At 42.4% G+C, this 27,580-nt stretch overlaps 1 protein-coding gene across 1 annotated transcript; it reads left to right on the plus strand.

Annotated features, from left to right (window-relative positions):
• Window positions 1-26,604, plus strand: ERGIC3 (ERGIC and golgi 3). The gene is made up of 13 exons (XM_041487647.1): window positions 1-128; window positions 246-316; window positions 824-911; window positions 1,030-1,149; window positions 3,053-3,146; window positions 4,309-4,474; window positions 6,123-6,180; window positions 18,851-18,882; window positions 19,524-19,620; window positions 21,278-21,342; window positions 22,150-22,286; window positions 23,125-23,180; window positions 25,751-26,604. Exons 1-13 carry the CDS (start codon window positions 41-43, stop codon window positions 25,828-25,830), a joined length of 1,152 nt encoding a protein of 383 aa, XP_041343581.1. The 5' UTR covers window positions 1-40; the 3' UTR covers window positions 25,831-26,604.
• Window positions 26,605-27,580: the final 976 nt, after the last annotated feature.

Raw genomic sequence — 27,580 nt, forward strand, 5'->3', positions numbered from 1 at the left:
GGCGCCGGAAGAAGGGTTCGGTTCCGGGCCGCGCGGCGTCATGGAGTCGCTGTGGCGGCTGAAGCGGTTTGACGCTTTTCCTAAGACCCTAGAAGATTTTCGGGTTAAGACGTGTGGGGGAGCGCTGGGTGAGTGGGGGGCTGCGAGTGGCCGGGGAATCTTAGCGGGCCGGCGCTCGTCAGCGGCTCGGGGCGGCGGCGGTTGGGTTGCGGCGGGACTGACAGTGTTTCTCGTCTCCCCGGCAGTGACGGCAGTTAGCGGGCTCATCATGGTGCTGCTTTTTTTCTCGGAGCTGCAGTACTACCTCACCAAGGAGGTAAGTACCGCCGATGGAGCGGACACAGCCCCAGTCCCCCGGCTCTGCCTCCGACTCGCGGCCGGAGGGCCCTCACCCCTGCCCCCGCCGGGCCGCCCCCCTAGGCTGCCCAGGCAGCCGCTTCGCTCCGCACAGACCCGCGGTTCGCGGTATTTTTCTGTGCCCTGTCCGGTCACCGCGGCGGTGGGAGCGGGCTGCCCTCCTCCGCCCGTGGCGTCCCGCGGGGGGGACGGCGCTACGTCTCACCGCCTGCGAGCAGCCATGCCATGCCATGCCGTGCCATACCAAGAAGGGAAAGCAAGCGCTGAAGCCCTGTTCCCTCCCCACGTTCAGAGATGCCCCTGTTATTTAACAGCACTGCAAATGGCAAGGGCTGGGCTGTGCATGGCAGTGGCTCAGCTGTCTGGCAAACCTCTTAAAAATCAGCTCCTGGGCCACAGCACCAAGGGAAATGGGCCTTTTGATTTGCTTACAAGTGAAATGGGACTGTTTTTCCTTTGTTCCCAGGTTCACCCAGAATTGTACGTTGACAAATCAAGGGGAGATAAACTGAAGATCAATCTAGATGTTATTTTTCCACATATGCCCTGTGCTTGTGAGTAAGACTTCTGAATGGTGATGATAATTTTTGTCCTTGGCAGGGACTCAAGAGGCTCAGTGTGCCCGTAACAAATGCATGTTTATAGATCACTTTCCTTGTGCGCTGGTTTCAGATTTGAGCATTGATGCAATGGATGTAGCAGGAGAGCAGCAGCTGGATGTAGAGCACAATCTGTTTAAACAACGTTTGGATAAAGCTGGGAATCATGTAACTCCAGAGGCTGAGAGACATGGTAAGATGCTGTTCTGCCTGTCCTGGGTGTATGCTCTGTTAGTCTTTCCACTGTATGCCTGTTCTGTGGGGACAAGTTGACAGCTGTAGAGTGTTTAAATGCCACAAATTCTTGAATACTTATTACATGCAGATCTATTAAACTACTCTTACACTCAGTACTTTTGCAAGCAAATTTTTGCCCAGTCCCCCTGAAACTATGACAAAGACCCATGAATACATTCAAGGAATAAAGTTGCACAGTTCGTGGTCTTTTGGGATTAGAATTCAAGCAGCTGTTCTTGCAAAACTTGGCTTTGGTTGTATCTTTAAATCACAGTGGGTGAACAAATGGGACTATGTGGTTCAAGGAAAGAGCCCTTCTCTAGGGAAGGCTCCAGTGACTTAACCTTTAAACCTAAACTTGCATTTTACTCCATAACTCTGTGTGTGTTAATGCACACCTGCATAAATGTATGTGAGTTGATCTATTGTTTGCAAGCTGTAATAAGTGATCCTTGGCTACATAAACTCTCCTCTACATTTTTTACATGTTATGACTCATCCTTGTTCTTTGACACCAACCAGAAAGGATTTTGACAAAGCATTTCAGTCGCACAGTATCCTGGTTTAGGGCAAATTTGGGAGAAAACCTCCAAAGGGGACCCCTCCAGAAAGCAAACCCACACACCCCCTCCCCCCAACCAGTTCGGGAAGGATTCCTCAGAGAGAGGTGGAAAGAACCTGTTTATTTAACAGGCAAAGCACACAAACCCCCCAGCACGCAAAATGAACAATACCGGATGACAACACTCTTTCACCGATCTGAAAAGGATGACAAATTCAGGAAGTCTCTCCTGGAAGTGGTCACTCTGTTATCAGTCCCTCCGGCACTGGGGATGGCTGCTGCAGGCTGCAAGGTGCAAACTCCTGGTGTTTCCCAGGTCCCAGTCTGGAGCAGGTTCAATTGGTTCCAAGAAAAGGGAAAGAAGAATAGTCCAGGGAAAATTCGGACTGCCTAGCTAAACTAACTAACAAGCAAAAGCAAAAAGCAGGAGCAAGAGCAAAGTGAAAGCAAGAGCAAAAAGCAAAAGCAACCCTATGTACTGCCCCATCTCTGTGTCCCACCGACTGTGCGGGAGTGAGCAGGCTAATAACAAAACAAAACAAAACTTCAATTTTCAGAGCCAGTCTTGAAGGCACAGGACATAATATCCAGCATAAACAGAACAGACGACTGGGGATACAAGCATCATAACATCAACCTAGGACACACAGTAATACTGTTTTGACTTTTCCTTTCCAAAACATGAGTTACTTATTCCCTTTTCTGGGAGTCACTGTAATTCTGAGTATCAACATGACCAAATTTTTAGCTTTGTATCACTTTAGGTTTAACATTTCTGTTGTTGACATTGAAAGGCTAAACTAAGGCAAGAGCTGAACAACTGGCAGGCACAAGGGTTTCTCTGGTTGTCATGGGAATGTCGTGATAGTGTTCTTACTGCTGTGTCACTTAGCAGCCACCACAGGTTATGACTTTAAAAATTATTTTCTGGGGACAAAAACTATTCTACATGTTTTTAAGCAGGTCCTGTATGACTCATAATGTACTGGCTGGGTCTACTTAAGACACGTTTTAGCAAAGCGTTTTTGCAAGTAATGTCTGATGCTTCAGCAAGGCTTACAGATAGCCAGTTCTTTCCATGGAGGCTGTTCTTGAGAGGACAAATACTATGCTCCTTCTTGGTTTTACTCCACACCTCAGCAGGCTACATACGTACCGTTTTAGGTGGGTGTTGGGTGCAGGATGTGCAATAGCACGTTGTGTGTGCATAGAGTATTCATTATGCATAGAACAGAACAAGAGTACAAGATAGAGTTTCTAGATGTATCTCATCACTTTGAGTCCTGTTTTGTCTTAGAGCTGGGAAAAGAAGAAGAAAAAGTGTTTGATCCAAGTTCTTTGGATGCTGATCGCTGCGAGAGTTGTTACGGGGCAGAGTCAGAGGACATTAGGTAACCTTTACACCTTTTTCCTGTCTTCTTAGCACTTGAATGCTGGTATGTTATATGCATATTTTTTTTCCAAATGTCTGTGAAGGTCTGTGCAATGAAATCCTGCTCTCAGGCACATGTTCAGTGATAAGAGCTGTTGTGGTTTGGCTGTGCCTTTGGAAGCTGTGCTCAAGACTGTTGAGAAGGTGCATCTGTAAGTTATTTGGATTGTCTACATGCCTGTTTGAGCAGTACAAAAGTTGTATCTCAGCAGGCAAGAGATTTTCTGGGCTTGTTTGGTGTCCAGAGCAGAGGTGTTTAAATTATTTCACTGTTACGTGAGCTATCTTGATGTAAAACCTGGTTATGCCCTGGCCTTGCCTTCTCACTTCTGCTGCTGGTATTGTATCCTTACAGGAGCAAAGAGCAAACATCTATGGCTCACACAAACAACAAGCGTCTTTTCCTATTTCTCATTCCTCCGAACAGGAAATTACTATAAGGATCGATCCATGATAGTCCATATAGGTTCTGGACTAATCTTGGCTATTTTTGGCTCAGTGATAACTTGGTTTGTCCCATCTGTCAAGTTGTATCCTTTCCCAGAAATGTTTTCATCTTGAGGTATTCATAACTGCTGTCTTCAACAGCAGGAATTCCTTCAACAGGTCCAGCAAAACATGAAACCAAGGAAGAAACCTAGGCTTTTTTTCTGGCAACCAAGGTGTTGTACACAGGTAGAAAAGTACAAAGAAAGTTTGCAGTTAAGCCACGCTTTAGCCCGATGTCTTGGCCTAAAACCAGAGGAAAGGAGCAACAGAAACAGGCAGATGCTTTGTTCATGTGAGGAAGTTCCAAACTGCTCACAACTGTAGGACACTGGTGTTTTTTTTGTGGCAGATTTCCTTGCCAAGGGCTGCCTTGGCTGTGTAAATGGCCAGGTAGAGCCCTCTTAGAACTCCAGTCCTGTATTCAAACAGTGTGCATCCTCACCTCCAAACCTCAAAAGGCACATCAAGAAGCTCATGCTCATTCAGAAGCATTAGGCCACTTTCCTAGGTCCAGTCCCCAGTGTTTGTGTTGCTGCTTTGTTGAAGAGGAATTTGTCAAGGATTCAAGTCCTGAGCTGGAGCATCTCTTCTTAATGGTAAAGATGGTAAGATGGTGCTTGTGCTTTTTGCAGGTGTTGTAATACTTGTGACGATGTCAGAGAAGCGTACAGGCGGCGAGGCTGGGCCTTCAAGAACCCAGATAGCATAGAGCAGTGCAAGAGGGAAGGGTTTAGCCAGAAAATGCAAGAGCAGAAGAATGAGGGCTGCCAAGTGTATGGTTTCCTAGAGGTCAACAAGGTGAGAGAGAACTTTTGCTGTGAACCTGCTGCATGATGGTGAGGACTCTGAAAAGGCAGAGCTGGGGCATTCCTCTCCTTTTCCAGTTTTAGGTGCTTACAAGACTATAGTAGAATAACCTCTGGGATCAGCAACATCTTTGTGCTTGTCATGGGGTTCAGGAGGACAGTCAAGAAGAGCAGTGGGGAAGAGGCTAATTCTGGTTTGTGTTCTGTGCACTGGTAGGAAGGCATGGCAGCTGGAGGAGTTCGCCTTTTCCACCCACCTGGGTACCAAGTCTTTTTGCTGAGATTTCTGGAGGGGGAGAGGCAGCCTCTTTGAGCTTGAATTATTCCACCTGCCCTTCCGGTTTTAAATCAGAGGCCACAAGTGGGTGCTGAAGATAGCAGTAACCAACAACTCGCCTGCAGAGGTGTTGGAGATGTGAAGTGTTATCTTCTTTTGAAAAACAGTGGAAACAAGGCTATTGGAGTTGGTTGTCAAGGCTGAAAATGCTCAGAGAGGTGGTTTATGCAAGTGATATATGAAAATACACAAGATGCACCAGGTAACTATGTAACCTGTCATTTTGTGGGTTACCCCCACAAACACACAGATTGCATATCCAGGTACCTTCTAGAAGAAGTTGGACCCAGGCTATTTTTTTGTTTGTTTTTAACTTCAAACTCTGGGGTTTGTTTTGGGGTTTTTTTTTTCTTTTTGGGTTTTTTGTTTTTTTTTTAATCATTGTGTATTCTTCCTGGAGACCACAGTGTTTATTTCTAGAAAGTAGACCTTGTACTCTCATATCCAGACATTGTGATTTGAGCATTATCATAAGTATCAAACTGTTATGGGACCCTCTCTCATAATATATGATGAGCAGGAAGATTCCAAGGGGAGTACTGGATGTAGGAATGGTCCAAGTGAGAGTGTCACTGGGGAACTTTTTGGGGCCTTTTTCTAGGCACTTGGAACTTTGCCCATCTTAATTCTCAACAGGTCTGCAGTTAACATAAGGCATAGGTTTGCCCAGGCACCAAAGATATAATACAGTGTGTGAGCTTGAAACATTCAAATCTTCCAGGGCAGAGTGCATGGGATTGTTAGTAAGTGTCAGGGAGGACTGGCACCTAATATCCATATCCCTTTCAGAGTCCAGGATGAAATTTTACCAGTTTGTCTTTTGCAGATTTTTGGGGGTTAGGTTGTTTTGGGAGAGGGGTTTAGTAGGTTAAATGCTTTGTTTTTGCATGCTCTTATTTTCATGGGTTTATATATTGGATTGCTGCTGATTATTGTTATAAGTGTTCACTCTCACTTTCTCCTCTCTTTTTCTTTGATACTGTTTTGTATTTTCTGAAGGACCAGTCAGTTCCCTACTTGGAGTTAATTCCTCCTTTTCTCATTTTTATGTCCACTAAATAATCTGGATAGAACAGCTGTTATCCACATCAGTATTTAATTATGGATTTCAGCATCACTGCCTGTAATGAACATGGGGAATTCATACCTCTCTTAGGATAAAGTCTGCTGCTACTGTCACCTGTGAAAATGAGTTGGTTGGGGTCTGTCTTGTGTAAACAAAATCCTAAAAATCCAAACACCAGTACAACTGCTTGGCTTACATAGATTCAGACCATTAATGAATGTTTACTGTCTCTTGCAGGTAGCTGGAAATTTTCACTTTGCACCAGGAAAAAGTTTTCAACAGTCTCATGTACATGGTAAAATATTTTCTTTTCCTGTTTATTGGACCTTTTGGTTTCAAGTGTGTCTTACCATTTTCTTTTAATATCTTTGCATTGCTGTCTGTAGTAACAGCATCACCACTTCAGTGGGGAAGACATTGTTGAAGTTTTGTTACAGTGGTTTGGAACTATCATGGACAAATAGAAAAGTGGATTCTAGGGGTGGTGCAACATGAGTGTGGAAGGACTTGGTAGAGAATGGTTCTGGGCGGTCTCTCAGTTCTGCAAAACTTTGCTGCTTTGCAGTCAATCAACCTCAAGTAAAATTTTCAGTCCTGAACCTAACTACCAGTACCTCTGGAAGGGATATTTTCCTCTATTCATGAGGTTCAGAGTAAAATTTAAGTTGTGAAGGACTTCCTCGAGCATATATATAATACAGTGTGGCAAAAACAATAGTGGTTGTTTACAAAATCATGAAATGGTTTGAGTTGGAAGGGACCTTTAAAGGCCATGTAGTCCAACCGCCCTGCAATGAACAAGGACACCTTCCACTCTACGGCAGGTTGCTAAGAGCCCCATCCAGCCTGGCCTTGAATATTCCCAGGGACAGTGTCCGCCAGCCCTCTGGGCAACCTGTGCAAGTGCCTCATCATTTTCAACATATACATTTTTTTATATCCAGTCTGAATCTGCGCTCCTTTAGTGTAAAAGCATTGCACCGTGTCCTACTGCAACAGGCCTTATTAAAATGTCTGTTCCCCTCTTTCTTATAGTTCCCTTTTGCTGTTGGAAGGGGCTCTCAGATCTGCCCAGAGCCTTCTCTTCTCCCGTCTCTCCCAGCCTCTCTCCGTAGAAGTGCTCCAGCCCTTGGAGCATCTTTGTGTGCTTGTGTAGACTTGCTCCAGCAGGTCCACATCTTTTCTGTGCTGGGCATCCCCGAGGTGGAGGCATCTCTGCATGTGGGGTCTCACCTGAGTGGAATCCTGCTGGGAATGAACCCAATATGCAAGTTTCTGGATTGCCAGTGCGTATGGGCAGGTCATGTTAAGCTTCTCGTCCACTCACACCCCCAATTCCATCTCCTCTGGGCTGCTCTTGACTTGTTTATCCCCAGCCTGTATTGGTACTGGGGGTTGCCCTGACCCAGGTGGAGCACCTTCCACTTGGTCATGACGTTCACTGGCCCCAGTTCGCAAGCTTGTACAGGTTCCTCTGGATGGCGTTCTGCCGCTCAAGCACATCAACCTCACTACTCAGCTGGCTATTATCTGCAAACAGGCTAAGATGCCCTCAATCTCACTGTCAATGTCATTCATGAAGGTATTAAACAGTACTGTTCCTAACATGGACCCCACTTTTCCTGGTCTTCATCTGTCTATTGAGCCATTGACCACTACCCTTTGCATGTGATCATCCAACCAATTCCTTATCCAGTGAAGAATCCAAACATCAAATCTATATTTTTTCCTTTTATCATTCACTCCAGTTTAATCTGTACTGCTGAGGTTAACGTCAGGGGAGAATGTGAATGTGCTTGGTGAGAGTAACTGGTGTATTTGGAGAACAACAGACAAACTTTTGAGCACAGAAGAAGCACTTTTGTACAAACAATAACAATGAGAAAAGCCTGGTTTCCCCCATTATACTGATCGTTAGTAATAAAACAATATTTCACTTATTGTGGCAAAACCTCCTTTGTGTGCTTAAACTATCATGACAACAGTAACCTTACTACAGCCACAATCAACGAAGTCATGCCATATATGTTAAAGAGAAGCATCTCTGTATTACATCTCTCTGTAACAGACAGGAATGCAGGCTTGCTGCCTCAGAGCAAGTACTTTGTGTACAGAGAGGAGGGCATGAGGTCAGGATAGCTCTCTAATTCCATGTCCACCAGAAATGCTGTACAGATGAATTAAAATTCACTCAGAAAATACAGATAAACCCAAAAGGGCTGTGTAGTTACTGCCAACCTCATCCACTCATTTGCTTGTTCTTGCTGGCTGTATCTGATGGCCTCCTCTTTGTCTATGGAAAAAGAATGTGGTTGCTTCCCGCTCTCTCCTTTCCCCTTAGCATTTCATAGGCCTTTCCTGTACAGGGCTCACGGCATATCTTTCCCTGCTGAAGAGTCACAGCTTATGAAGCTGGTCGTTTGTGGATGCCAGTCAACCTCTGAGCTTTCTTGCAGGATTTCTCTGAACCTCTTTCAGTTCAGCTCTGTCTGAAGGTACCAGACTGCATCCAGAATTGAGGTTCAGGCTAAGCATGAAAAGCAGTGGCCTAATGATTTTCTTCCTTTTGTTCTCTCTTGCTTTCCTAGTTATTTGTAATGTGGGATTTTCCTATTTACCCAGCCTTTTCCTTGGCAGTGTTTTCATGGCACTAGCCAACAAACAATCTGAAATTTTTCCAGACCCATAAGGAAAATGGACTACTCAGAGGGTGGTTGTTTTCTTGTACATGACTCACTGTAAGTTTTCTTTCTAATATTTTGAGGTTTTTTCCTCCCTTTAATTACAGGTAAAGAATTTGTATTAGAGGACAGAGTTCTGTGAGGTATTTCCAGAACTCGTATCTTGTTTGGATCATAGTTCCAGACAAGAACTTAAGTGCTTGTGGTGTTTGATTCTTTCAGTAAGATCTGCTTTAACATGCAGTCCTGTTAATACATTTAACAGAATGTCACACAGGATGAAGTTGAATGTCTAAGAGAGGTCTGAATATTCCAAACTGTTGTTGAAAGTCACATTAAATAATTTTGCTAGACCTACTTGATGCAGAACTCTAATGACTGACAGTATTTTTGCTTTTCTTTCTATTCCCTACTGATATGAATCAGTAGAGAATATAAGGGTGAAGAATATGAGCAGTGTGAAAAGTTCAGTCCACTGCACCATTCTTCTTGCCTCCTATTGGCGTCTGCCACGTTTGTACAGCTAATGGTTGGATTTTTATTTTGAGGTGGCATTGAAATACTGAAGCTTGCATATCAGCTTTTCAGTTTCTTTTGTTGTTCCTCTCTTCTTATGCTGAGGGTTCCTGTTGTATCCTAGATTTCCAGCCAGGAAATGGGCATGGGCATCACTGTGACAGTTGCAAGAGTCCTATTAAGCAGCACTTTGTAGATCTGACTGCAGATGTAATCCTGATCTGAGCTTCTGAACTCTATTATGTGCTTGGTGTTAACATCTTGAAACTGTAACTTCCTAGGGAGAAGCAAGTTGAAATGGCTTTATTTCAGAAAGTAGAATAAGAGGGGCTGACACACGTGGCAGCGCTGTGTAAGGTGCAATTTTATTTCTGTTTAGCTGTTTAACTTCAGTTTATATATATATAACTTTGTTTGCATAAGGTCTGTGTTGTCAGCTCTCCATTAGAGGCTGAGCACTTTACTACTAGAGATAGTAATGGTGAAAACTAAGATAAAATACTATGTTTTAGTATGTATTGCTACTCATTCCTAATCTCAGGTCATCAGAATTGTCCTGTCTAGGATGACTCACATGGCTGATCTTATGCCTTTATGCCATCTAAAATGGCTAATTAACTATTAGCTAGAGCATAAATACAATGCTTGAACTTCTTGGACAGGTACTCCATCTCTGTTCTTCACATCCTGTGTTCTCTTAGAGTCCGAGCTGAACCTTTGGAAATGTGTTGCTTTTGAAGCAAGCAGTGATGCTGCTTTTCATCCCAAGTTATTGGAAGCATTTAAAATTGGTCACTTTAGGCTTGCACCATGATGTGACATGGACAAAATCCAATCATCAGTGTCAGAGAAGACCCCCAACTCTGGAATGTCTTACTGGCTGCAAATGGTCATTTGTTGTTCAGTTGCACTAAGAAAGCCCAGATCATTAGGAGGAGGATTGAAAGAGATTGTGAGGAGGACTGAAGCACTTCCAATCAGAATTCTTAACACTGAAACTAGTAGTTTTGGTTCTCCTGCATTAAGGGAGGTCAAGCATTATTGATACTTAAGAGTCTTCTGTTTTAAGCAGCACAGCCTCAAACCCTGCTTATTCATTTGGTTCTTGCTGAGGTTGGAGTTGCTTCACTGTTGTCTGTTTAGACTTTGAATCCTAAACTGGGATTTTATGTTTGGGTCATGCAGTGTGCTGCAGATTTTGGTGAAGTTCTCTCTTTCGCTTTTCCACTTTCACAGAATTACAGGTAAAGAATTTGTATTAGAGGACAGAGTTCTGTGAGGTATTTCCAGAACTCGTATCTTGTTTGGATCATAGTTCCAGACAAGAACTTAAGTGCTTGTGGTGTTTGATTCTTTCAGTAAGGTCTGCTTTAACATGTAGTCCTGTTAATACATTTAACAGAATGTTAAACTGAGATTTTATGTTTGGGTCATGCAGTGTGCTGCAGATTTTGGTGAAGTTCTCTCTTTCACTTCTGCATCTGCAAGGACAGCCTCCAGCATCAGGTGGGCCTATTTATGACTGAATATTGTATCTGTTTTCTTTTGCAGCAATTCACATCTCCTATCGTTCCTTCCTGTCTCAGAGGAAAGAGGAATGATTGGGTGATTTAGCTGTTTAACCTCTGAGGTTTGTGTTTCAGGGGCTGCTGCCATGTCTATCCATGCCTTTACAGCGGCAGCCATCTTCTGCTTCATCTGCAGTAGTTGAGAGTGACTTTCCTGCCTGTGGAAACTTCACCTACCTAATGGTAGGCTCCTGAGGAGAGTGACATTATCTATATCACTTCCATCTTTCTTGCTATATTTCTTATAGTGAAGGGGAAGCTGAGGGTTCTCATTCCTCCTTTAGATTGTCTTTGGGCCACTCTGTTGCTGAGATGCCATCATCAGTATTTTTTAGAGAAGACATTGGCCATCATGCTTTTTTGAAAGCCAGAGAGCTTTTCAGGATTATTTAAAATGTCTCATTAGATTCCTTCAGTTGCTTAAAAAGAAGATGGTGTTGATGGCATCATTCAGGACATTCTGTCCTGAAGGCACGCTCTGAATGACTGTGACAATTCCTGTGGATGAAGCAGTCTGTATGTAGTCCACATTTTGTGGTTTTCTTACACCCTACATGTCAGCTGGAGGAACAAAGTTATCTTTGAAGATGCTGTTTTTGAGAGATTACTGTTTGTTTTCATCCTCTTTTGTGGTGATGGCTGTGGAAGGAAAAAACACAGGTTAGCTGCTCTTTGCGATGATTATGGTCTTGGAAAAGGAGCTGCCTCCTTGGAGCCACCCAGCTTTCCCTAGAAAGGTGTGAAGCTTTGTTATCTCTCTGAGAGTCAGATCCACTGGTCAGTTGTACATCTTCATTAGTGTTCTGTTTATTTATTTAATGAAGGGCTTCTTTCTCTCTCTGCTAGAGCTTGTTTGACAGCCAGAACCTATTTGAACTCATCCTTGGATGCTGTGGATGACCCCAAATAGCCTGTCTTATTTTACATACTTTTTAGTGTTTTGATTACTGAATTGTGAAAAGATACCAAGTCTTTGACTGCAGACTGATTGTCATTTTTCAAGTCCCTTGGCACCTTCTCAGTGTCAGCAAAGAGCAAGTGACACTAGCTCCTTTTTCCGCAGCGACTGCAGTCTCCTTCTCTGTTCCTTTCCTATAGCCCAGCTAGTTGTGGGCTCATTACTATTGCACAGGCCTCTACAGGTAGCAGTTGCTTATCTGAGTTCTTCTCCTGCCCAGCAACATAAAGAAAAAATTATGTGGAACTCAGTCTCCATCAGGACACCAGTTCAATGTGAAGGAGATCCAAATTCTCTGATCACCAGTACATTATTCCTTCCATGGAGGAGGTGTGTATGAGCTCATTCTAACTTTTGTCCCAAAGTAGTGTCTGTTAGGGAACTATTTTATCCCCATACTGAATACTGAACACTGAGTCTTACTTCATCCTCAGCATTGCTGAGGACTTTTCTTTTTCCCCTAGTGACCTCTTACCAGAGTTTGGTTGTCTTGGTGCTGAAAGACGCATGGTCTCACCCATTTATGGTGGACAAACTGTTTTCAAGTTATAACAAGTCTGTTTTGGAGACAACAAAAATGACATTTTCATTTGTTGCTTCACTATCATCCATCAGAGCTCAAGTTGTACCAGTTGTTGGGAATGCTTAACATTTGTCAGGTAGCCCTCTGGAGCGGCCTTTCCTTCTCCATACCAAAAATCATGCTATCGTAGAAGCTCCAGCAGAGATGTGGCTGAGGGGATGAAATTGCTGTGGGAAGGATTCGGAGGCCCACACAGCTACAAGGCCCTGTAAGTCTATGACAGCTACTGATTAGTGTTAAATGTATATATTGCACAGTATTGAATACAAATGAACAAGCTTTTGAAGCAAACAAAAAAGGAGTTTACTTAACCTCCCTTGAGATATGCTGGTCAAACAGTTTTCCTGCCCCCAATCTTTCCTAGTATTCACCTTTGTCAGGATCTTGTAACAAAATGAACAAAATCAGCCTCATGATTTGTTATTCCCTCTGTGCATCAGGTGGGATGAAAATAGCACAGGACTGATTAAGAATAAAGAACCTATTACACAGCTTTGAATGCTAATATGTTGTAAATATAAACCTTGAGTGCATATCTGAATAGCTTTGCTCCTAAAATGATCTCTCTTATGACTGAAAAATAATCTAAATATAACCAATATTGTTATTTGGCATGCTGCTTTGGAGTTCACTTAACATATGCACACATCCCAGTGTGTTTTTCCTTTTGGTGATTAATTACTGTATTTTGAGTTTTGTGTTGCACTTTAAATGATTGCTTGACCATGTGTCAGTCCTTTAGCTGTCTAGGGGGTGATTTGATATGGCCTAGAAAGCACACAAGCATAGATGTTTCTCTTCCCCTTTTTGATATGAACTTTAAGTACTACTCTACCAGAATCTCTTTGTAAGGATATGAACATTTCTCTTTTCTCTCCTACTCTGCTTGTTTTCCCAGTGCATGCTGTTGAGATTAGGTGTTGCTGTATCCTTTTTTTTCCTCTGAACTACAGAACTAACATGATTTTTGTTATTTGCTGAGCCCATAAATCTCCTTTGGAAGGAGCTGTTGATCTAGGCTGGGATTTGAGGAGGTTTCCAGGAAGCTAAAGGGAGAGCTGTGCAAGGTCATTCTTCTATGGTAAACGAGGTGGAAAAGGTGGAGAATCCTTGTCTTAAATTATTTTAGTATCCCCATGTTGGACATAATGTTTTGGCATATGTTTAGCTGCACTGTGCAGCTAATGTACTTGAGGAGAATACACTGATATGTTAGAGCAACTTCTGCCTTTTCAAGTCAGATGAGAGAATTATCTCACTTAATCTCATTTGTACAACATGTTAGAGAATATTTCCTGAAAATTCATGTACTAAGCCAGCTGATCTGTGAGTAGTTTGTGGGAACATTTACAGGGGTTAGTAAACCATTGGATTTTTCTATGGGTAATCATGGCAGTTGCAGGTTGGGATGTGGTGTTTCAAGTCAGTAGCATCTGGCAGAGGGCTCAGACACTCAGCTTTGCTTAGCTGCAACATTTTCTGTGTTGCTCCCTGCCTCATTCCCCTCTTCACAACACATCTTATGCCACTTCCATCTTCCTGCCTCTGTGCTCCTGTAAGATATTTTCCTCCAGAAAATTCGTCCCCACTTTGAAAAGTGGTGTCCTTTCTCACCTTGGAGAAATGTGTTTGGGTGGCAGTCTTTGGTTTTTTTGAACCTTCACATGTTTATTGACAGAGTCCTGAATGGCTGTAAGTGCTGTTAATCGTCTTTTAGGGGTTAAGAACTGAGTTTTGTGAAGTCCAAGGAGGTTTTGTAATTGTCCAGGTCAGAAATGCAGGATGGGAAGAATTCTTCAGATCGATAGCATTAGTTAAAACTGTGTTACTAAAACTATTAACAAATCTTGGTTCTATAAAGCAGACAGAATTCTTGACAAACTTAAGTTGTTTAGCAGGTATCTTTATTTTGCCTGTTAGGTGTAGTTAAGGAAATGAAAAAATGTATTTGTTTCTTCAGAAATAAGAGTCTTTGGTCCTAGCAGACAGTCTTTTAAAGATCTTCTGTTCTCTTTTCTTGTCCTGTTCCTTATCTTAGCAGGCTAAATAGCCTGCTGGTTTATGTTAGGCTAAACATGTATCTGCAATGTAGAGTATGTACATATGTGCTTAGCATAATCATCAGTGATCAAGGAGAAATAAATCTGCGGGCTGGTGGAAGACTCTTTTAGAAACTGAACAGCTCTACTGCAGGGTTATAAGTCACTTATTGGAGAGAAGTTTTATAAAAACTACTTTGTTGTGGAAAGCATAGCAGAGCACTCCGGGAACATTTCTTTTTCAGTAGCCATAACTATTAATAGGGGTCACATACAATGTAAATCTAGTGTAACATGTTAGTTAATGTCTGGTCCTTCTCAAATGATGCCCTGGGATTTCTCTGGTACTGTGCTATTCCTGTAAGTTTTGTCATGCTCACTAGTCCTCAGTACAACTTCACATGTGCCAACACGTGTGACTACCCAGGTGATAAATCTGATGAACACCATAATCCTGCAAAGTGTTCTAGGAGCACAGCTACCACAAGGATCATCCCTCTGCCTCTCTGTGCATCACTGTGCCAGTGCAGCTGTGGGATTAACCTTACTTTGGAGCTGTTCTGACTGGAAGAATAGCCTCAGATAAAGCAAGACTTGCATTTCAGCATTTTACAGAGTCTGAGATGGCTCATGACTGAAAGGTGGGTGGGATAGGAATGAGCTGAGGGACCAAAAGATGGTGGGACAAAGAAAGTTTTATTCCTTTGGTGGTATGAAATCATAGAATATCCTGAGATAGAAGGTACCCACAAGGATAATCACGTAGGTCCAGTTTAAATGCAGACCCATCAGAGCCAGGATCTCTGTAGAACTTTGTTATAAATGAAGGTTAGCCAGCTAGTGTCTGTACAAAAGGCAGCAAGACTTGACACTTCACTGGCAGCTGAGCCACAGAACTCTTGACTTGAGTGCAAATAATAAGTGCAGCATGAAACAGCCTAGTGTTGCTGGTAGCTGTTAAAAAGAATAGCATAACATAATGCCAAGGCCACTTCTCCTTTCTTTCCTTCCCCTGCCCACCATCACATACACTTTCAAATTTTTACTGGGAATTTTTTTTTTAAAGTTCATTGATACAGTTCTCAGCACAGGAACATAAACCTGTGTGCTGTCGCTGTGGTAGTGGCAGTGACAGGTCTGCACTCCAGTCAGAGATAGCAAAAGGAATATCTGAAGCCAATGCATCTCTGAGCTCTTTGAAATGCAGAACCATTACCTTAATTCCAAGTACCACAACCTAGTCTCTGGGCATTTAGCTGCAGGAGGACCTCTTCCTTCATCAGAGCCTTAGGGGGAGTGTACTTTAGCATTTCCTTTTCTAACTGTACATTCTCTATTTTTCATGCCTGTCTCTTTAGGTTTAGTTAGAGTTTTGTGTAAATACAAGTACAGCTTCTGGTAGTTTACTGAAAAATGTTAATTGGAAAAAAAAAAGAGTTCACAGCATACTCAAGTAAATGTTTTAAAGGAGAGGCTAGTTCAAATCAGATCTTTAGCTTTGCAGCTGTTGTGGTTTGCTACTGGCTAAACACCAGGCACCCACAAAAGTTATTTGCTCACCCTCTCTTGCTCTCAGCTGGGCATAGGGAGAAGAAAAAACTAACTAAGGGCTCATGAGTTGAGATGAGGACTGAGAGAAAACACTCTTAAGGGCAAAATAGGTTCAAATTTAAAGGTATAAAGTAAGTTTCTTATTAACAGAGTCAGAGGAAGATAATGAGAAGTAAAATAAGCCTTTAAACCACCTTTTTCCATCCCCAGCTGAGCCCTCTTTCCCACTGACAGTGCAGGGAGACAGGACATGGGGGTTTTGATCACTTTGTCACCTGAGATCTTTTTCTGTTTGCTCAGGGAGAGGAGTCTTTCTTCTGCTATGGCATGAATCCCTCTCACAGACAAACAGTCTTCCCAAAACTATTGTGGCATGTCACTTGTCAATGGGGTGCAGTCCCCTAAGGATAGGCTGTTTGAGTTTGGAAGCAAGGGCCCTCAATCCCTGGAAGAAGAGGCCCTCTCTCTCTATTTGGGTCTCCCACTGGATCACAGCTTTCTCTGGCATCCACCCGCTCTGGCACGAGCACTTCTCCCATTGGCTGCGAGTGGATCTCTGCATCCCCCATGGACTTTGTGCATCACAGGGGGACAGTTTGTTTCCCCATAGTCCTCCTCATGGCTTGCAGAGGAATCTCGACTTTGACACTTGGAGCACCTCTTCCCCCTCTTTTTCCACTGACCTTGGTGTTGTCCTGTTGTTCTCCCTCACATGTGCTCATCTCCTCCTCTTCTCTGACTAGAAGTAAAACTGCTGCTCATAGGTACTTTTGATAACAAGTTCTGCTAATTCAAAGATTCCTACAGGATCCCGCTGCTCGGAGAGATTGATCTCGTCTAGGTTCCGTGCCGGAGAGTCTCTCACCATATTTCTGCTGCTGGCCTTGCGGCCCCGCCACCACCAAGTGGGCAGTGACGGCCACCACAGCACTGGCGCTATTTAACGCCTCTCTTCCTGCGGGGCGCTCGGAACGAGAGGCTGCTGCCACTGGCCCTGCCCTTCTTCCCGCAGCACGGCTGGCTGGGGATGCCAGGCAGTAGAGGCTTGCCACGCGCCGCGCCAGGATGGCAGCAACTGCGGCGCCTCACCACCCCTGGAGAAAACTGCGCGCATGCTCTTTCAATTTTCCTTCTTAACTGTGTCATCAGAGAGGCATTAGCACCCTCTCTAACTGAGCCAACAGCATGTCCATCTTCAGAGCCATCAGAGATTGGCTCTGTTGGACATGGTGGGAGCTTCTAGCAGCTTCTCACAGAAGCTACTCCTGTGGCCCTCCCTCACTACCAAAAACCAGGCTGTGCCAAATCAGCACAGCAGCTTGTCTTGTGCAAGGCTCTCAAGGCAGCAGCATTTCTAATCTTTGTTAATAATGTAGCAATACTTGGTGATCTGACTCCATTAGCTCCTAAAGTAATAGCCCACGATTACTGAACTGTGTTTTACTTTGCTAAATTGAATGGTGAAGTCTGCCTTCCTGAGCCCATGAATTTACCTGTTAAAATGGCCACAGCCTCTGGCTTCTTTGAGTTGATTGTATGACTTTGGATAAACCTGGTAGAGTGATACTGAAATGGAGTTGCAATTTAGATTTTCATCCTGAGATTGATGCTCCTGGTATTCCATAAAGTCATTTAAGTAGCAAACTAGAAGATAACCATTGCCTCCCACAGATTTTAAAGATAAGCATGTATATATTGATTTTCATAATAGTTGTACTTATAGCAGTGCCTTACCTACTCCAGTGCATACGAAAGATAATTGACTAAGCCATCAAAAGAGTATTCTTAGTATAGAAAGAAGGGGAAGATGTTGGAATCCGAAATGCAGGGGTCTCTCAGAACTTTGGGCCTGTAAGTCAAAGCTTAGAATTAAACACAGGATTTGATCTGAGACCCTGGAAAAGGTTTCCAAACTTAGGTGCTGGAAGCGAGAAAGTGGATTTATAGTTTAAAGCAGGGACATGTTAAGCTAAATAGAAGAAAGTTTAGAGTTTTGGAGTTTAAGATACAGAAAAAATAGAAGTAGTTACAAAGGTAAACTAGAGGTTTAGAATGCAGTACTGTAGGTTTATGGGTCATAACATGAATGGCTAAGAAAGTTTACACTGTAGCATGAGTCCATAAGATGAAATATTTAAGGATTGGGTCAAAAACATAAATATCCTTGTTGGTAGTGTTTTATTGGTGAACAAATCCTTAAAAAGTCTTGTAACTAGAAGTCTTGTGACCTTCTGAACCATGCAGTGAAGATGTGAGCCAAACTCACCCTTCCTGCGTATGTAGAAGATAAGAAAAATAAATCGCATCATCTAAAAAACTCAGAGGTACCATCTCTAACTCATTCAAAACTCCTTCAAAAATCCCCATACTGTATCTCTGCCAGATCCCTTCTAGGGGTGTGTGGTGCTGCCAGCATTGTCACATTGCTGTATGTGGGAAGGGCAGAGATGGGGTGGGCCAAATTCCCCAAATCCCAACACTGGTGACAGTTACTGTGGCCCTACTAGTGGTTTGTAAATACCCTGCTTGGACCATTTCTGCAAAGACTTTTCCTTTCCTAGTATGTTCCCTGGGCAGCAGTAACAAGACTGATAGGCAGAGTGCTGAGTGTTACTAAGACGATGATGATTTTTAAAGGCACTTGCATGTTATATTAAAGCATGTGCTCTGCTCATTTGTTAGTTTAGATGTGTTATGCCTCTGTATTTTACAGTAGTGAGAGAAGTTATGTGTAGCTAACAGCAAAGCTTTCTTTTCTGGCCTCTGGGATCTTGTTTTTGCCCTAGATGAAGAATACATGCAAGTGAGGACTGAATACCTAATCTGAAGTAACCCCAAATTAAATTTACTTTCCTTCATTCTAGCAGTGGCTCTGTGTAAGGAGGGGCATTACAGCAGTTTTCTCTGTCACGCACCCTACTATGCAAGCAAGAGAGAAACCCAGGCAATTTTCTTGCCATTTTACATTGTGATGGAAATGAAAGGAGCTGCCTTATTGCTGGAATATGGGAGAGAGATATTATTGCTATGACAGTGTGAGCTATATTGTTAACTATTTTTCTATTACAGTTCACGATCTGCAGAGCTTCGGACTTGATAATGTAAGTATTCCTAAGGCAGTGTTCTAGTTCTTTTAGTCTATTTTCCTTCTGGATTTCCCTCACATTGCCACATTGAGATCCTAGATTGCTGCAGATTTGGCTTTATGGGTCTAAGCAGAACCTGGATCCTGCTTTCAGAGTGTTCTGAATTACATTCTGTGACATTTGCATGCTGCTTGGCAAGCCTGTGCCTCTCTTCCTGAGCCTGCCTTTTTCCTTAATCTATGCTTCACAGTTTCTTAAGGTTGATATTGTCACAGCTGCTTCTGGATCTGTTGAAGTTTACCTTGTGCTGGGAGGAAAGCAGACAATGCTCGTATTTATTCCTCAAGGCAGCTGATAGCATGTGCTCCTATTGCAGGGAGAGGAGTGGGTGGGAGAGCCTGCTCTGTAGATGGGAGGAAAGGGCACTGAGATCTGTGGAGCAGGAGAAGGAGAAATACCTTGTCTTGAAATCTCCTATGAATAAAAAAGAAGAGCAAATGTTTTGGAGTTTACTGTTGGAATGCACAGAGAAAAGAAGCACCTGTCTCCATTCTAGAGCCACAGTCAGAAAAATATACCAGTTATGACCATCAGGCCCTTTACCTCACCCCTCATGTGCTGTGCAGCTATTTGAGTTACTAGCATTTCCATTTCAGATCAATATGACGCACTATATCAAACATCTCTCATTTGGAAGGGATTATCCAGGCATTGTGAACCCTCTGGATGGGACAGCCGTCACTGCACAGCAAGGTAAAAGACAGCTGAAAGAAGCCTCCTTTTAAGTGTCTATATTAATAAGTGTTAGAAGAGAACAGGAGCAAAGTTCTCAGTTTCAAAAAAAACCCTGACAGTGTTATGTGAAATGTGACTCCTCCACCTTGTGCTCTTTCTGGAGCAGCTGTCTCCATTCGCCTGGAAGAAATCTGCCAACATGTTTGGATTCTGTGACCTTCCTGAAAGGTGTCTCTGTTCAGTGTTTGTGAATGCACAACAGCAGGTACAGCATGTCATTATTAAAGGCCTACCTCAGATATAGTTCAAGGAGAGCCCTGTCTAACTACTACATACAGTGAGAGAGAACCAGAAGATGCAGGGTAATCAAAAAAGACCTAATTGGTAGTTGCTGGAGAGCTGTGGTGTCTGCCTGACCTAGACATACACAACAGTAAGATCTTGAAAAGCTGCAGTGAAGTTGAAATATTGCTGATCTTTTCTAGATAGCTCCAAATTTTCTGGCTTGAGGGACAGTTTTTTCTTCCTGCTGCTGTGCTTGAGTTTATATCCACAAGCCTGCTTTTTTATGAAAGGTCCTTTACATGCCACTGCAGAGGTGTTTTTTTTTTTTTTAGATCCACTGAAGTCTGAATAGTTTGTCTTTGAAGGTAATTGGAGCTTATGTAATAAAGCTTGGAGAAAGAAGTCATTTGCTTTGAAGTGGTGATAGGATTGTTAGTCCTACCTGAATCTGTTCTTTAAAGTTTTCTACCATTGATTTTGATCCTTGTACCCAAATCAGAGCATGGCATTTGAAAAAAAAAGTACAAAAAATTAAAAGGTGTCATAATGTTTGATACATTTATGATGCTGTAGTTATTCTGTGGAGTAACAAACTATCTGAGAGGGAGGACCTGTAGCTGACTGGTAAATTTCTGCATAAGCTCAAGCTTTTCATCCTGAGCCTCAGGGAAATTTACCTCAGTTGGTAAATTCTTGAAGAATTTGTTCTGAAGACATGCTCCAGTAAAGAAGTGGGAGCAGTAGATTGCAGGTCAAATTTATGTTTATTGCAGCTAAAGTTACCATATGAAAGAATTACTTCTGCTGCAGAAATGGATGGATAGTCTTCTCTAGGGAATTTTAATAGAAAATAATTCTTTTCTTGCATTGTTTTATCCTTAAGAGAACTGAAGGAACAGGTTGGTCTGAGGCAACAGAAGGGGTCTTCAGTGGTCCAGATCTTCCTTTTCATTGTCTGATACAATAAATGCCATGCTTTCACAGGAATAAACTGCAGTGTTAATTGAAGTTGATTTGAGATACTCATTTAGACCTGAGTAAGTTTTCTTAGGGCCATGTTGTTAAGAAATTTCCTGGACTAGAATTGAATTTGCAAGAAGTTTTACTGGTAAAGGTATAGCAAGTTTGTAGAAGTTTTTCTATTTATTCAAGGCCAAAATGCCATGAGTTTTGGTTTTGGTTGGAGCAGAAATGAAATTCACTTTGGCAAAAGGAAGACACATTTCAGACATTAACTTTACTGTCCTTGAAAACATCCAGCAGCTGTTGTGCAGAAAGATGTTCCCTGACAAGCTGAACAAAATCAGTTTGTGTCTACCTGACCTGTCAGTGAAAAGCTTCCAGCTTATTGCTTTATATTAATTGTGTCTCTCTCTGTCTTTGCTTATAGCTTCCATGATGTTTCAATATTTTGTCAAAGTGGTCCCCACTGTGTACAGGAAAGTAGATGGTGAAGTAAGTATCTTTTTCCCTGCTACTTTGACAAGTGAAAGCCTTCACTTTCTCCTCATATTCTTGATGCTGACAGTAACTGTGGATCCAGATGTGTTTCCAGATGTATACCGGGGGCTGTATTGTACATGCAGTACTTGGAACCCCACGTGTGGAATTCAGTAAAGAAACCTGGATTGTATGTTTCTCCACTTGGATTGTAATTTGTGTCAGATAACTTAGTAGGGATGATAGAACATAATTTCGTTTTACAGAAACCCAGTTTAATTGCTCTAAGAATAGGGCTAGTATGAACAATGTGTAGAAAAATGGCAGGGCGCAGAAGAATGCTGAAGGGTGATCTTAATTTATGTGAAGACAGGCTATCTCTGCCTTTCTCTGCTCTCCTGCCTCTATGTATTATTTTCCTTGTTCTCACTCTTGATTATTTATGGCTTTCTGCTATCAGTGCTGTCTCCTGAAGCACGCTTAACAGGATTGCATTTTGGTCCTGCAGAGGATGACATAGACTCAGGGTTGACAGGGACAGCTTATGCTATTGTGTGCCAGCAGAGACCAAATAGTCCAGCCTGGGTGTTATGCTTCCCTCATACTATGGGCTAGCTGCAGCTTTGACTGGTAGCCTGTAGTAAAAGTAGACCTGATAGCAAATACCTGATCCTGATAGAGCTCTTCGTGACTCTTTCTAGCCACTGTTGGGCTGCCCATATGGGCAGGACTACACTGATGTGGTTCACGGAACTCATGTTTTAGTAACCTTTCCTATTCCCTGTTAGCAAAACAATGTTTGCTGTGTTTGTTTCCTGGTAGGTGGTAAGAACTAACCAGTTCTCAGTTACACGACATGAGAAAATAGCAAATGGGCTACTGGGAGACCAGGGTCTGCCTGGTGTCTTTGTGCTGTATGAGCTTTCACCCATGATGGTGAAGCTGACAGAGAAACACAGGTAAGAGACATTTCATTCTATTTTGTTCATCCTTCATTGATTTTGTAATTTTGCATAGATTGAAACTTCATCGTCATTTGGACATGATAGTGCAAATGCCTGAAATTCATCCAAGCCCCTTCCCAGGCTGTGGAAAGGAAGAGGTGCTCACCGATGCCCTTCCTCTCAGTGTGAACTGTGGTCTGGGTTTTTTCTGTTACTATGTATCAAGATGGAAAAGGAAAGTGGTGCATGGAGCAGAAGCGTGATATAATGGTTCTTGGTTCAGACGTCTAATGGGAAGACTAGATTTATGGAGCATACCCATTTTGCCAGCAGCACCCACACAGTCCAGCTGGTTCCTTACTCTGCATTTGCTATAGCTTTTCTACATCTTCCAGCCAGTGTGGAACCTCTTCTCTCTGGGTTAATGGCTGGCAATGCAACTGCAGGGGAAGGGAAGGGGTTGTAGCTGTCCAATCTTTGAGGTTCATAATGGAGGGCAGAAAATGTCTATATCTTAAAATACATTAACGTGTGCTTAGGATTTAATTACTGTGTCACGTGACCCTCCTGTGCATTCTCACTGGGTAGGAATGAATAATGTCTTAGGGAATTAAAGCCTGTCTTTCAAATTTATAAATTCAGTACTTCCTCTTAGTATTGCTGACTAAAAGTAGCAGTGACAAACTCTATTCTGTAGCCAATAGGGGTTAATTAGTTCTTTAATTTGAGAATTGTTAGCTATGAATATTTAGGTAATGCATACTTATATGGTATGATGAATATTAGAATTATTAGTTAATTGTTACATACCTGACATTGGTATCTGAGCTCATGCTGGTTGTTCAAATTCTAGGTCCTTTACTCACTTTCTCACTGGAGTTTGTGCCATTGTTGGAGGCATATTTACAGGTATTGCACCTTTCAATCATTTTGCTTTCTAAAGTGTAAATATTTACTATCTTACACTAAAGTCTGCATGTCTAGTAATAAGTCCCTGTTAGATTAAGAGATATTATTTCAGCCCTTGGGAAGTGATACAGCATGTTCTGCAGAGCTACAGGAGTGCCATCAGACTGTAGCTAGCACTGTAGGCTTACAAGATAATGTAGACCTATTACAGCATTTCATTTCATTAGACCTGTAGACCTGTCATAATATATAATTCTGATGCTCTACAGGACATTTTGTTTTCTGACAAAGCTGTTATTCACAGACCATATGAAAATGTCTGTACTTGCATTCTTGGCCAGCTTGGGTCTGTAAGTAGATAGTTGTTTTCATGTGGAATCAATGCCAGTTAAGTCTGTGAACCCAGGTTGCCATGGGCATAATATATATCTGAGAGATATCAAACTGCTTCCAAACATAGGAGGTCTAGCTAGTATTCTGCAAGGACTAGACGGGGTCTTGTGAGAAGGGGCTCAGAGGTTCCTGCAGATCCATCTGAGTATCTGCAGTTCACTCTCAGTGCTGGCATCTGGAATAGCTAATCAGTATCTGCTCAGCTCTGTGCGTTGGTGCAGCTGTGCTCTCCAGGTAGTAATCCAGGGTGCTCATAGTCAGACATATAGATGTTAAGGACCAGCCTGAAGATGTGGTCAGGAAACCAGTTTCTGTTTCACTTAACATCTGTATCAAATACCTATAACATCATACCTTTATCTGCGAGGTTTTCCCATCATCTGAGATGTCACAGTGCTCAATTAACCTGATACTGTTAAACAGAATTTCTGTCTGCAATAAATTTTATCCTATTAATCTCTCTGATTTGAAAAGTCATTCAGAAATTACTTTCACGACAAATTCAAGTGCCCCTTAGCACTGACTGGGTTTGACAGCCAATTCATGTTTCTGCCATACACCATGCTCAGACTCTGTATTCTAGAGATCAAATCAACTACTGGCCAATAAGGTCTTTACTTGTACCGGCAGTAGTGTGGCCAACAGGACCATGGCGGTGACTGTCCCCCACTACACATTGATGATGCACCTTGAATCCTGGGTTCAGTTCTGGACCCTTCATGACAAGCAAGACATTGAGGTGCTGCAGCAAGTCCAGAGAAGAGAATGGAGCTGTGGAAGGAGCTGGAACGTAGGTTTGATAAGGAGCAGGTGGGGTTGCTCAGCCTGCAGAAAAAGAAGCTCAAGAGGGACCTTCTTGCTCTCTGCAACTGTGTGAAAGGAGGTTGGAGCCAGATGAGGGTCAGTCTCTTCTTCTAACAGGGACAGGATGAAAGCAAATGGCCTCAAGTTGTACCAGAGGAAGTTTAGATTGGATATTAGGAAAAAAAAAAAATGTCATAGAAAGGGTTGTCTGTGGCACAAGCTGCCCAGGGCAGTGTAGAGTCACCCTCCCTGGAGGAATCTAAAAGATGTATAGATGTGACACTTAAGGACGTGGTTTAGTGGTGGGCTTGGCAGAGCTGGGGGCAATTGGACGCTATGACCTTAGAAGTCTTTTGCAACCTAGATGATTCTATGCTATTCTAACCTAGATGGTTCTGTGCTATGCTATCACTCTAAAGTCACCTCAGTGTTCGTGTAACAGTATCAAATTGATCCCACAAGTAGAGATAATTTCAGGGCAAAACCACCACACAAGAGTTATCTGAGGCATGATAGACCAAATATTAAGTCCAAGAATTCCATATTATATAGTAATAAACAGAAGATTCCATTCCCATTTTACCTGCATTGCTTTGTATCATATTGAAATGTCTTTGTATACAGCCAGGTAATCATTTACTTATTCCTTTGATTGAAGTTTTGAATAAAAGAAAGAGTATGAAGCTTTATAAAATCCAATCATTGGAAAATAGCTCCCGAGCAACCTTTGTGTTCCTTCCCTGGCAGGAGTTCAAGGTTCCTGTCCTGTGAAAACCTTGGTTGTCTGGGGTTTGTGGTACAGTAGACCATTCTGAGTTTTTCTGTGGTCACAAACAAACACTGAGTTAATAGGCTTCTTCAGGGCTGGAGAGGTTTGAGGAAAATATTGCAGAAAGAATTAAAGGCAGTGGTTTGTATTGCTTTGTGTCTGGTGGGTGTACATTGCCATCTCCAATAAAGGGCGTCCTTTAAGGGCAGCATATGGTACTTTTAAGGTTGCTGTGAAATGAGCAAGAAATGGGAAACGTCCTTTGCAAGCTGAGTCAAGGCAACAAGTGGCATAAAGCACATCAGCTTCCTCTCCAAACTCTTCTCGGTCATCAGTAAACACACATGACGCAGCCTGTCTTTTATTTCTGGAAAAGGGATCTTTTCTAGAGAAGCATGATCACCTCTGTCCTGCAGGGTGGGTCTTGTCTGTCCTGAGGAGTTGAGGACTTTACTGTTCTGAGCAGCAACAGCGGCAGCAGAACCTTCTGTCTGGTGGACCTGGGATTCCTTTCCTCTGACAGCAGGGTTTGTGTTTTCTATCTTTGGGAGTTGTTCTCTCTTTGAGGCATGTCTGACTTCATCCATTTGGTTTTTCTTTTTAGTTGCTGGTTTCATTGACTCCTTCATCTATCACTCAGCACGTGCCATCCAGAAGAAAATTGAACTTGGGAAGACAACATAAATAAGCAATGGCATCAACCCATTTAAAAACAAATAAACCAAAACCAAACAAACAGACAAACAAAAACAGACAAAACAAAGTAACCCTCCCAAGCCTCCATGGAGAACTGAACAGGCTCTTTGAAGCACAAGTGATCTTGTGAGAGTGCACAGGAGAAGAGGTTTGCAACTTCCAGATGGCCCTAACCACCCATATGTTACTGTGCCCTGATTCTTTGGCCTTAGTTTGTGGTTGGAACGACTTGAACCTTGCTGCTATAAAGATTAGCTATCACATCTGGCTCTGCAGGTCCTACTGTCACACTCTTTTTGCGTCCCTCCATGTTCCTCCAGTTCTATTCCCCTTCCCAACAGAGATGCTGGAGATACTGCATTCTGTTTGCCTCTAGGAATAATGTACTTTATTGTCAGGAGACCTGTAATGGATTGAAGTTGCCATCAAATAAGCTTTCTAGCAGCACCATCAGGGATTTTTAATTTTTCCATAAAATGTTTCTGAGTGCGCTGATGCTGTAGGTCAGACCTCTAAAAATGTGCTGAATCCCATCTGTTGCCTTCCAGCCATCCTGGGCTGTATGGGGAACCTAAGCATTTGGGATGTACTTTCTGTGCTGGGGAAGCTCCCAGTTGTTCTTCTTCTGAAAGATGCAAGTTGATGTTTCAGAAAAAAAAGGTGTCCGGAATTTTAACTGATTTTTTAATTGGATTTTTTTTTTCATTTCCTCTTGGTATATATTTTCAAATAAAGTCCATCCTCTCTTGTGCTAGTAAGGCATATGGAAGAATAATTAAATTATTTGAACTAGTCTTGATACTGAATTGGAAATAAGAATGAAAAGACACATTGCATTGTGGCAGAGTATGTAGAGATTCTGATGATGATGGGGCTTTTTTGTGTTAAATCATTACACAAGTGAGTAAAGTGCTTGGTATCTGAAACTATATTGGGAGAAATTTGAAAATAATGAGGAAAAAATTTTGTGAATTATTGCCTATTTGATGTAAAACAGATTGATTACTCTTAAATCTCAGATCTGGATTTGCTTTGGTATGACTCTGATATTGGTCCCAGCAATTGGACAGGCACAGGATCAGATACTGCAGAGAGAAAGCTGTTTTATAATTTATTTTAAAGCTGGTTTTGCTATGTGGTTGGGTTTTTTAATTAGTTGAACTTACCTGTAAACCAGGGAATATAAAAACTGCTGTTTTCTCAGCTGGGGAGAAAAGCAATTTGTGGCATGGGTAAGGAGAATTATTATCGCCAAGCAAGAATGTTGAAAAGCAGGTTTGTTTTAAATGCCTTTTTACAAGGATATTTAATGAATCCCGTGGGTCAGGATCACATACTACAGCATGAGGAATGGAACACAGTATCTGTATGTTTCTCAGGATCAAAAAGTGACCTGAACAGCTTCAATTGCTCATCAGTGCATTTCAGCTTTGCAACTAAATTTATAGGAGTAGTAGGACAGAGAATATGAAAGGAAGTAATGCAGCAAGAGTTTAACCCACAGTAAAACAGTTATCACTGTTTCCTGTCAAGGACTGGCTTGTCCTTGATAGGAAAGCCAATTGCTTGTAAACTGTACAAGCATTGGAGATTATTTCCCAGAGCAGACCTGAGGACTAAAGAAAAGTGAAGGGAAGGTGAAGGTGCAATACTTGTACTCATGATGGGAAACTGGAAATAGTGGAGAGAAGAAATCTAAGACACTGAAATGGAGATTCTATCTGGAGAGATAGAAAAT

This window comes from Pyrgilauda ruficollis, unplaced genomic scaffold (genome assembly GCF_017590135.1).
Source record: "Pyrgilauda ruficollis isolate IOZ18807 unplaced genomic scaffold, ASM1759013v1 scaffold82, whole genome shotgun sequence".
NCBI classification, from domain to species: Eukaryota; Metazoa; Chordata; class Aves; order Passeriformes; family Passeridae; genus Pyrgilauda; species Pyrgilauda ruficollis.